Raw genomic sequence first — 12,219 nt, 5'->3', positions numbered from 1 at the left:
AAGCAGCCTTCCTGCCCCCCCTCTCCGGCCAGCTGGATGGGGGGTTGGGGGTCACCACAACATGAGGAACTGTATTAAAGGGTCACTGCATTAGGAAGGTTGAGAACCACTGGTGTAGACAGAGCAATGTAGAAAGGAGAATGAATTCCAGAAACTAAAAGGAAGGGTAACTGTGGAAAGGACTATGTAAGATCCAAGTCATCTAGCAGCCAATTTTGCCGGTAACTTATCTCTGGATCTCAAAGTAAAATGTCTAATCATCAAAACAATTGCATATAAAGAACAACAAATGGGAACTTGATTTTCCTGGCTGCTCCCATGCTGTGCATTTTCCAAAAGATTCATTGTTCTCTTTTTAAAAGTTTCTCTCATGATTCTGCAAGAAACTACTTTTATTTTTCCATATCTTTGTTCATTTTTTTAAGAGCTCGAAAAATGTGTTTTATTCTTCCTTTTTATTGATTTTCACAGAGCACTAAGCAATTATGTGGCTGGTTTGTCTTGGATTTAGTCTGATGTATGACCACATTCATTATGTCTTAACATTACTGCAAAAGTTTTGGTTTTGACTTAATGTGATGTGCAGATTAGACCTTTGGAACAAACACTATTTAACCTCCAAGAATTAAACTTTCACAGTTGCTCAGTAGCTTTATAGGCCGTTTAAGTATGACATGTAAGGGCTGTTCCAGATTGATATGCCCCTTCTAGCTAAAATAAATTATATTACTTGAACCTTGCCCACCCTTGGGGCATTGACTTTACATCACATAAAATGTTTCCATTTAATGTGAAGGAAGGGGATTTTGAAAAGGCTGGCAGAACTTTAAGTCATTCCACTCCTCTAGCAAATACACCAATTTGATTTGGGAATAATGTAGTTCATTGTAGTAATTTTTATAAACTCCACTATCAGTTTTTCAGAAACTCTTCAAGGGAAACGTTTTTATAGAACTACCCATCTTTATATGGCAAATTACTCACATGAATCTCTATCATATGTATGACTTTTAAAGAGAAGGAGAAAGACCACTTGAGATAGAATCTAATTTGGTGAATGATTGCATTTTTATCTTATTCTCCACTGCCACCTTGTGGAACACATAAATCAATTAAGTCTGTTTTGTTTCAGCTCCAAGATTAAAAAATACCAATAAGAGGAACTCAATTTTTGCTTCATACTCATAAAGTCATGCTTTTTACTCATTAAAGTTATTATAATGTGTTTTGCTTCTAGTCTGCTCACAAGACATCGATGCTTGTTGGCAATTATCTTTATAAAATAAAATGGACATAGACAAATTATTTCCACCGTTATTGTTTTAAAAGTTGAGGATCAAAACTGGCAGCAGACTTTAAAACCAATAACCAGAAATTGAAAAAAAAAGATCCTTAGAGATCTCAGAGATTATTCAAAAAGTCCCCCCAAAGTACAAAAAAGGGTACAGTTTTATTTCAGTTTGCCACTCTTGTACCTTTTTTTTAAAGGAAAGAGATAAAATGTCCTAAAATGTTTCAAAATGTATGTATGTGTGCGCGCACACGCGAGCGTGAATGCATGTTCATTCAGAAAGAGGGATGTTTTACTCACCTATATTTTGGGTTTTTAAATCATGATAGCATCTCCTGATTCCTACTTGCTCTAGATTAATGCTCTTGATCTGATAGAGTCCTTTGTTCCTATATCCTATATCTCCCCGTGCAAATATCTTCAAGAATTGGTAGTTTTTGAAAGTGCATGTCACAGAGGGAAGTACTTCTCTCACTGACTTCTCAACTATATATCCCACGTTAACTAGAATAATTTTGGGTATTCACCCTCTTGCACAAATCACAGGAAGAATATGCCATGGCAACCTCACTTTTCTGCCATGTTCTCATAACGTTGCTTTGTTCTCATCCCCAGCCCACCTATGAGGTGGTTTTAAGTGGTCCACACTGTATCTGTTTAATGCTAAAATAAAGTTTCCCTTTTAAGCAAGTGACATACTGTGGCAGAACTACTGAATCTGTATCTGATGTGTTTCAGAATCAAGTGATCCTCGGGGATGAGATTATCTCAGCCATTGATACTCTTCTCAAGAGCTATTCCGCTTCACAATGCAAGAACATCTCATTCTTTCAAACTGGGTTCTCCCCTAGAATTCCAGTCTCTAAGTCAGTCCCTGGCTCAGAGATATAGATCAGCATGAGCAGCAGCTGACCAGCAGTGGCTGTACCCTTCCCAAAAACCAATATAAATTTTGATTGATTTAGCTATTGGTCTCTAGGGATTCATTAAACTCACTTCCTCCCTCAACTACAGGTGATCTTCAACTGATGACCACAACTGAGCCCAAAACTTTTGTTGCTAAGCAAGGCAGCTGTTAAGTGAGTTTTACCCCATTGTATGACTGTTTCAGCCATGGTTGTTAAGCAAATCACTACAGTTAAGTGGATCACGTGAATCTGACTTTCCCCATTGACTTTGTTTGTCAGAAGCACCCTAAGGAAGGTTACAAATGACAATCCCCAGGGATGCTGCATCCATTGTAAATACATGCCGGCTGCTAAGCACCCAAAGTTCGATCATGTGACTCTGGGGATGCTGCAACGGTTGTAAGTTTGAGAACTGGTCATAAGTCACTTTTTTAGTGCCACTGTAACTTTGAACTGTCATTAAACAAATGATTGTAAGTCAAGGACTAAAGTATGTATAGCATACTTTAAGGGGAAGGTGAGTCCCCTAAGGTAGCCCCCCCCCAATCAAATCCTTTTCCACTTCTCCCTCTTCTAACCCAATGAATCTGGAAGGGCTAACCTGAGTTTCTTCTTAAACTAAGAATTCTAAGAGATTTAAGTTTGGTGATGATGATGATGATGATGATGATGATATGTGTGTGTGTGTGTGTGAGAGAGAGAGAGAGAGAGAGAGAGAGAGAGAGGGAGGGGGGAGGGAGGGAGGGAGGGAGAGGGAGGGAGGGAGGGAGGAGAGAGAGAGAGAGAGAGAGAGAGAGAGAGAGAGAGAGAGAGAGAGAGAGAGAGAGAATAAGAAATAAGAAACAAGAAAACCAATTTGGTATAGTGGTTAAGGTACTGGCTGAGAAACAGTGGTGGGATTCAGCCGGTTCACACCACTTCAGCAGAACCAGTAGCTATTTTTTTGTTGCCCAAGCCCAAATCAGACTTCTGGAAGCAGCATCCACACAGAGAACCGGTTGTTCACATATTCGAATCCCACCACTGCCTAGAAAACAGGACACTCTGAGTTCTAGGTCTGGCTTAAACACAAAAGCCATCTAAGTGATTTTGGGGACAGTCATTCTTTCTCAGCCCAACCTACCTCACAGAGTTGTTGTAGGGCAAATAGGAGGTATGTTTGCCACCTTGAGTTATATATTTTAAAAGTTGGGATAATAAATAAATACTGTCTTCTTTCCCGGGACTTAAGGAATGCTTCTCTCTTGGTTGGTTTCATAATGGTTTCTGAATATTGACTTCAAGGCAACCTCTCTGGTTCTCTGTTGGTGGATATTTTCCTGTCAGCAGGTGAGAATTGGTGGGAAGGAAGAAAAGAAAGCTGGGATAATCTAACAATTACTTTTCTTAATGTGCCCTGTCCACCGTAAATAAGAGCTGCATTTTCCAGCATCGTGCCTGGGCAGGATACGGGTCAACTCATCAATTGTTACACCAGTATAGTTTTTTGCCAGCTTAGTCACAGATAGTTGGCACTTTAATTTAGCCATAAAGAAGAGTCCCATATCTGTTTCAGAAGAAACCTGAAGAATCTATCATTTCAGGAAATGGATCTGGCAGGTGGCCCTGATGGATCAATTATAAAAGAGTACATAGCTGTAATGCAAAAACATCGACCTTGTTCCCTTCTTGTGAATTACAATCTTCCCATTCAGTTTTTTTTTTCCCCAGACTGATACCTATAGAAAAACCCTGGGGGGGGAGGTTGGAAATTCTAGGAATTGTAGCTTCCACATGTGTATGATGCCAGGATTGTGAAGATTGTGATTTCACATTATCATATGTAAAAACATGCATTTATAAAATGTAATCCCCAGGTTACTTTAAAAAAAAATTCTTATATATTGTGATGAAATGAACAAATATAAATGTCTAAGAAAAAAGGACACTTACCAATTTCAACGGGGAGGTTTGTAATCTGATTACTGGATAATTCAAGAATTTTCATTTCCTGAAACAAGGCAATGTAACTTGGAATGCTTGAGATCTTAGTATTGTTTACATGCCATTCTTTTAGGTATGTTTTCTCTTTCAGCCAATCAGGTAGTTCCTAAGAAAAGAAGATTTGTGACAGTAAGGAATCTTTTGCAACAGCAACATTTCTACCTTTCTCTCCTTCACAAAGCCATTTGAATTAAACTAGATGACCTCCAAGGTCCCTTCCAACTTTACTACTACTACTACTATTATTATTATTATTATTATTATTATTATTATTATTATTATTAAACCACACCCATTGGCTATGAATGACATTTCAGTGCATGAAGCATTGCTTTTCCTTTTAACATAGAGGAAGCCCTCAACTTACAACATTCATTTAGCAACCATTCAAAATTACAACAGCACTGAAAAAAAGTGCCTTATGACCATTTTTCATACCATTTCAACATCCCCCTGGCTATATGATCAAAATTCAGACATTTGGCAACTGACTCATATTTATGATGGTTACAGTGTCTTGGGGTCATATAATCCCCTTTTGCAACTTTCTGACAAGAAAGTCAATGGGGAAGTGAGAATCACTTACTAACCATGGCAAGAAAAGTCATAAAATGGAGTAAAACTCACTTAACTAATGTCTTGCTTAGCAACAGCAATTTTGGGCTGTTATAATTGTGATTATAAGTCGAAGATTAGTTTCTTCATAAAGGAACATAGAGATGGGAGAACGCTCCAGTCTCAGGTCTCCAACATCTGCAATAATTTTGCTTTTGAATAATATATGACAGATGAATTACTGTTATGAATTTTCAGTGCAATTATTCAAAATGAAAATTAGAAGACAATTAGAGATATTGGAAATCTGTCATTGGAGAGCCATCCCATCCCATCCCTTCCTTTAAGAAGAACCAACATGGCCAGTAAAAAAAGAGAAAGGATTAAGGATTTTGGGTGCAGGATTTTCTCCAACACAGAACACATAACAAAAGCAAGCAAATAAACACATATTTTTCTTAAATGGGCATGTAGTAACTGGGAGTGGGAGTTTATTTCAAGAAAAATAGTTCTAGACAAATATTGCCCCTCCAGTCCAATGTGGATCATAGATCTTCATTTTAAAAGAAATTAAAAATCAAATTAAAGATGTCCTTTGTTTTGCATAATTGACTCTTTTAGACACTTTCATTTTTAACAAGGAAATTCACCACATTTTGAGAAATTGCAACTTATTAGTGAACTATCCTGAGCAATTTATCCTGACAAATTGAAAGACAGAATTATAAGATTGCTTTCACCTTACAGAATTGATTATATTTCTATAGAAAATTCTAACTGCAAGGTATTTTTAGTGTATGAATATGCTCCTGTCTTTTGCTCTTGGGATATTTCAGCATAAATTACTATATCCAGATCTATTCAGCCAAGACTTTCACTTTAACTTGATAAATATTTAAATTAACAATAATCTCTGAAAAGAAATTAAGGAAGCAAAGCTAAAAGATATGCTCGTGTGCTCTTACAACATCAGTTTGTGTTACATCCCCAAAACTGAAACTAACCCCTTGTTGGCGGGTGTGCCTATGTCTTTTTTTTTTCAACTAATTAGATAACATTAATTGAAATGGCTTTGTAGAGATAATATACCTCAGAGTATTAAAACAAAACAAAACCAAGCAACAAACTTTTAATATTTGTAATGTAAATAAGGGAAGGGAAGGGAAGGGAAGAGGAAGGGGAAGCAGAAGGGGAAGCAGAAGGGGAAGGGAAGGGGAAGGGAAGGAAAGGGAAGGGAAGGGGAAGTTATACAAACATTATTTTAAACATCTTTCCAAATTCTTGCTTACTACCATAGAAATAAATATAATTTATCAGAATTTAGACCTATCAATCAATCAATTATTTTAGCTCTTGGCATACAAACCTTGAACTGTGGTTAATTTGTGATAGAATTTCAAACATATAGAACTTTATTTTGTCTCTACTTTTTAGTCCCCCCCCCATATTCTTCTATAATCTTCAGTCCATAGATGCCTATCAGTTGCTCTCCACTGTCAATGAGGTAACTATTCACAAATTTGTATAATGTCCAAACGTCATGGAACATGATGCCCAATGAAGAGCAAATCAAGACAACTTATCAAGGATAAAGTTTAACATCCCATAATGCCTCTTACCCATCCTGAAGGATGCCATGTTGTAAACACTCCAAGAGATGGCTCTGTTTAGGTTGCTTGACAAAAAAAACTATATATATATATATATATATATATATATATATATATATATATATATATATATATATATATATATATATATATATATATGGGGTAGAGAAGGTACTATCAGTTGCTAGGACCCTGATGGCATGTCAAATGTATGAAATGTCACACACATTACTTTTAGCAACAAAGGATCCATTGCCGCACAGCCACTTTTACTGTTACCAAGCAATTGTGGGAAATAGTAATATAGTGTAATTCAATTTCTAGGAATGTCAGTTCTTCTGGTGCAAGAAGAAGCCATGGCATTGACCTCTGTCTTTCCTTGATGGTGTGAGAAGATATCGAAGTCAATATCAATATCACAATCAATGAGAAGAAATCATATTGCAATGGCTGTTGGGTTGCTAAAGATAAAATAGAAAATATTAAGGAGTTGGCGCACCTACCTACTAAAATAAAATATACGCTTTGTCACTTACACAAAGAAAGAAAGGGAGCAGAGACAAAATTAATAACTAGCAAGGTTCAGACAAATTTAAATCTGTCCATTTCAATGGTCGCAAGCAAAGAATAAGCAAACAATTATTCAAATAATACAGTATACTTACTGTCCAATGTTCGCCTGAAAGTTGAAAAATAAATTTGCTTCTTTCTTTGTCATTCAGCAAGGCAATCTTCTTAATCAGCGGTGAGTTCTTTTCAAGTTTATCCAAAATGCTGTTAGTATCGATGAAACCATTACTCAAATATGCAGCCTGTGGAATGCCTTTTCTTTTGCAGTCTAGCATAATATCCCATTCTTGCCTTATCCTTAAAAAAGAACAAATTAAAGCATTTTCATTTTATTCCTGCTCCTCCCCCACCTTCCCCAAATTTGCAATTACATCAAATTCACCAAGAAAGGCTCATTAAGCACTCAAAGGAATTTGTATCTGTTCTTCTGCTGCTAAAGAGGTGGTTTAAGAGCACGGAAGGGAGAGCTCCTGTGCTTAAGAGACAGTCAGAAAAATGATCATCATGGTTACGCTGATTGGCTAAAGTCAAAAGATCTAAGGGATCACCACTTCTGCCAGAGGCATTTACATAAATTGGCATTAAGAAGGTGCAATCAGTTCCTGAGAAGTTCCAGGACATTTTTGAGATAGTTAAGCTTTAATCCTATGCACCCTTAACTATTTTGCCATACTAGTTATACATTATTTTAGTATTCTCCAAGCTTGGTGTCATCCAAATGTATGAACTTGAACTCCTAGATTCTCATCAATTGATTTGGGGATCCTGAAACTCCGCATCTCTGCAAGGCGCCAGGTTGAGAAAGTTGAATTATACTGATGTCAGTGGGTGATTGGTTCCTGCTTTTCATCCATCTCTGGGATTGAATTAGAAAGCTGTTTTCTAAGCTATCCCTCCTTATCTTTATTTCTTCCCAAACCAATTTTATCCTGATATGTGCAGTAGCAATGTGAATGAAAGAGCTGTCAGTTGTGGGTAAACATATGAAGATTATTTCTTCCTTTATTAGATGTATATATTGCCTTTCTGTACCAGGGACTAGACCAAAACACTAAAGGCATGCCGGTACACTTTCTAAGCAATTCTTAGGGGCCTAAAAGTCATTTAAACATGAGTCTGGAGTCACATAATCATGAAAGATGACCTTGTAGTAGTGCATTGCTGTTTCTGCTACACAAATTAAAGCAGCTGATAAGACTCGGCTGCTGTTCTTGTACGTATTTTCCTTTCCTATTTCTACCCAGCACTTTGATACCAAAAGACAAAATGATGTTGTAGTAGCAATTCTAAATAATAAGAGCCAAAGGTCACCTTTGCGATAGAGCTTGCTGAGAGTCACTTTGCAAAGTGAAGTTCAGAGTGCAAAAGGGAATTCCCCCAAAGCAAGACAATGGTGAAGAGGTCATGCTGGTTTTACTGAGATAAGTGATCAAATGTCCTTCTAGTATTACTGAATAAAAATAGGCTTGAGAGAGTCAAGCATTCGTCATAAGCTATTCATAAGCCACAATTGCTGGCAAACTATAGCAATTTAAAGAAAAGACTTTTAAATAAAAGTACTACTAAAGCAGTGGTTCTCAACCTTTTTAATGCCGTGACCCCAACTGGTCATAAGTCGAGGACTACTCAACCGGTCGTAAGTTGAGGACTACACAACTGGTGCAGCACCGTTTGCAGAATGGGACTTTTGGCGGGCTCAGCAGGGCAGAGACAGCCTGGGCAATTCCTATTGGCCTTTGAAAGCCAATAGAATTAGACTCTATTCAAGAGAGTCTATTCTATTGGCTTTCAAAAGCCAATAGAATAAAAGGGAGTAGCACAGCTAAGGAAAAGGGGAAAAAATGGCGGACTGCGTTGTTTGGCGACCCCCGTGAAATGGTCGTTCGACCCCAAATGGGGTCCCGACCCACAGGTTGAGAACCACTGTACTAAAGGGAATGAATAGGTGGGAGGCAGGTTCTTGGAGAAAACATTAACTATTTTCACAAGTAAATATACATTAGAAAAGAATAGGCTGCAACTCCATTCAACATTCAAAATTGGGCAATACGTAGAGAAGAGGACAGGACCAAAACAAGACAGAAAGTGATCACAAGAAGCTCTGGATTACTTGCACATTACAGATTTGCCAGAAATTTCATGCATTTCAGCCAAGTGAACCTGCTCTATGGGCTTTTCTGAAGGCTTTCAGGATTTGACCATTCTCCCAGTCGTGGAAGTGGAGAGGTTAGTTGAGTCTGGGCAGCATTATTTTTTTACAGATGAGTTTGTCCTCAGTTGCTATTTTCATTTGCTTTTTTTGTTGTTGTTTATGTTATGTTAACGCGCATATTTCAATCTTCTATCATTATATAAATGTTTTAACTGGGTTTGCTACTCAGCGTCACCTTGGTGAGAAGGTGATCATATAAATGGCAATGATAAATAAATAATGAATACCCATCCCCAGTGGTTTGCAAATATAAAGCCTTAACATAGTTCAATTTAGGTGGATTATAATTAAAATGTGGGGCTAAGGTAATCTCCATGGAAAACAATTCACAATTGAGATGCTGTCACTAGAAAGCACCAGTCTCACACGCCTGACAGCTGCTGCTTTTGTGTTTTATTTTATTATTTATGAGACTTATATACCGCTTTAAGTGCAAGCACTCTCTAAGCGGTGTACACCAGTAAGCAATGTATATATATATATATATTTTACATTTCCCCCAACAATCTGGGTCCTCATTTTACCTACCCCGGAAGAATGGAAGGCTGAGTCAACCTTGAGCCGGTGAGATTTGAACTGCTGACCTGCTGAACACAGTCAGCTAAAGTGGCCTGCAGTACTGCACTCTAACTGCTGCGCCACCTCGGCTCGGTGTTGATCATGGTTTCCAAGACACTTTTTTTTTTTTTTTTGGTATGAGTATGTGTGTGCCTTTGAATCAGTGTTGACTACTGGACAAGTCTCTGCAGTTTTCTTGGCAAGATTTCAGAAATGTTTTGCCATTGCCTTCTTCATAGAGATAGGTTAGAACAGTGGTTCTTAACCTGGGCAATATCGCCCTCTAGGGGGCGATTTCATTTTTCAGGCGGCAATGGAACAAAAAAGGGTGACGCGGGGGCCAAAGGAACGAAAAGGGGCTGAAGGAATGAAAAGGGGGTGATATGGGAGCGATGGAGCGAGAAGTTTTGGGGACACTTCTGAGACTTTTTCGTACAGTGAATCGCTGCATATCTGTCATACAAAAACATCAGATCGCTCGCTATTAGTGGATTGAATTGTGTTTTCAAATGTTCCTCAAGCTAGTTTCAGTACAGAACGCCGTATATATGTGAATACACATTGCTTATCTTCATGCGTGTTGCGCAACAACCTCTACCCTTTTTATATTTCTTTTTGCGTCTTAAATTTCACTTGTAATTCAATCATTAAATGATACTGTTTTTCTTTTCGGAAATTTCACTTTCTTGCAATTGAATTTTGTTTTCAGTGGTCATTATATTAAAGTGTCTTGAATAAATAAGATAATAATGAAATACATGTATCACAAAGTTTGGGAATAAAGTGACGGGTGGCACCAAAATTTTTCAAACAGTTGAGATATGGGAAAAAGACTGGAAATAAATTATTTGCATTGATATGTCCTGGTGACAATTTTAAAGAAAACAAAAAAAGTGTTTGCATAAATTGAAGAATTATTTCCTATGTTGTGATTGAGAGGTTATGTTTGGGGGAGGGGGGCGATGACAACTTCCTCATTGGCTCAAGGGGGCAATTTGTTCAAAAAGGTTAAGAACCACTGAATTAGAATATAGGCCAAAGGTAACCTAGTTGGCATCATAGTCTCTTGGTTTCTGGCCTAATGCCTTAACCACTGTACCCAACTGGCTGTTATCATAAGCTGTAGGCAATTGTGTATTTAAATACATAGGCAGCTAACTAATATGTCCTATCTCACAGTCATTAAAAGACAATTATAAGCAAAATATTATTTTATTTTTAATTGTTTTTCTCTGAGGAGGCTAACATAATTTTAAAATCAAAAACCTATTATAAGCAGTTAGAAAACATACATTAATATTACTATCAATACCAAAACCAACTAGTTTAATCTCTACTTAAGATAGTGGAGCAACTAAAAGTTGTTTCATCTAAATATGGTAGGTTAATTCTATTTTAAAACCCTTCTGTCTCTTCATTCACTATATAATTCTGAATAAAATTTTAAAAATTGACCATTTATATCCATTAAGGTTTTATAGATTTCATCTTTCACCTCTAATGATTGGAATCATCGCCCTGCCTTTCTTTTATTTTAAATGGTTAGTCAAGATCTTACCAGGTCTTTCATCATTCTCCCAATATCTTTGTCATAAACATGTTAACATAAATTCTTCCCAGTGTGATATCATAGTAATTAGTTCATATTTCTTTTTCTATATTTCCCTGTACAGAACTATAGATAGGCATCAAACCATCTGTGCCCATAAATGTTTCAATTAATATTGAAATTGATGGAGGCCCAAACCAGAGACAGTTCTTTCTGGGGAAGGTCATTCTCTCTGGTTGTTTATAGAGTCAACATTATGTTGATGGCAAACAGTGAATGAATTTTCATGCAATGTTTTAAACTCAGGGGTAGTCAACCTTGGCTCTTTTATGACTCGTGGACTTCAACTCCCAGAATTCCTGAGCCAGCTAAGCTGGCTCAGGAATTCTGGGAATTGAAGTCCACGAGTCATAAAAGAGCCAAGGTTGACTACCCCTGTTTTAACTAGTGCTAACAACTGTATATCAAAGGTAATATCTCTCATTTGTTCCTGAATTGTTTTGTTTGCTTGATGGATTTTAAAGATGCCATTTCTAAAAAGATCCTAGGCAGCTTAAAATATTTAAAAGAATGCCTAATTTAAAAAGTGACATAGTTTCCCAGACAAAACCATGTAAATAACATTTGGGGAGGGGTTGGCAGGGTCTCCACAAACAACTAGAACATCTGAAGGATGGAGAGCATACATATTTCCAAGGGATGCTGTTCCAGAGGGCAGCAGCTGGGACAAAAGCACAGATTAGAAATATATGTATAAATGGAGTCAAAAGCTCTTTCAAAGTGAATGGACGTCATAGATGGGCTTCTTTGAGAACTGATAGATATTTTTCAGTGCAATGTCACAAAACCTAGTTTATGTCCCTATCCTAAATCTGACCTGCTCCTCAGCAATTGTGCTTTCCTGCTCTTTCCAGTCCACTGGATTCCAAAACAAGTATCTAGCAGCTTATTTATAATACTTAAGAGCCAATTAGAAGACAGTT

At 37.3% G+C, this 12,219-nt stretch overlaps 1 protein-coding gene across 1 annotated transcript in view; it reads right to left on the bottom strand.

Moving 5' to 3' along the window:
* Positions 1-12,219, bottom strand: part of LRRC2 (leucine rich repeat containing 2) — a 79,118-nt gene that overhangs the window by 48,177 nt on the left and 18,722 nt on the right. Inside the window, exons 3-4 of the mRNA XM_039346408.1 lie at positions 7,013-7,214; positions 4,132-4,288 (exon numbers count right to left, since the gene is read on the bottom strand). Coding sequence (XP_039202342.1) covers positions 4,132-4,288; positions 7,013-7,214 — 359 coding nt within the window. The remainder of the gene's footprint in view (positions 1-4,131; positions 4,289-7,012; positions 7,215-12,219) is intronic.

This window comes from Crotalus tigris, unplaced genomic scaffold (assembly GCF_016545835.1).
Source record: "Crotalus tigris isolate CLP2741 ecotype Arizona unplaced genomic scaffold, ASM1654583v1 scf7180000017993.1374955, whole genome shotgun sequence".
Lineage (NCBI taxonomy): Eukaryota > Metazoa > Chordata > Lepidosauria > Squamata > Viperidae > Crotalus > Crotalus tigris.
Note: the sequence above shows the minus strand (reverse complement) of the source record. Positions and strands in the feature narration are given on the sequence as shown.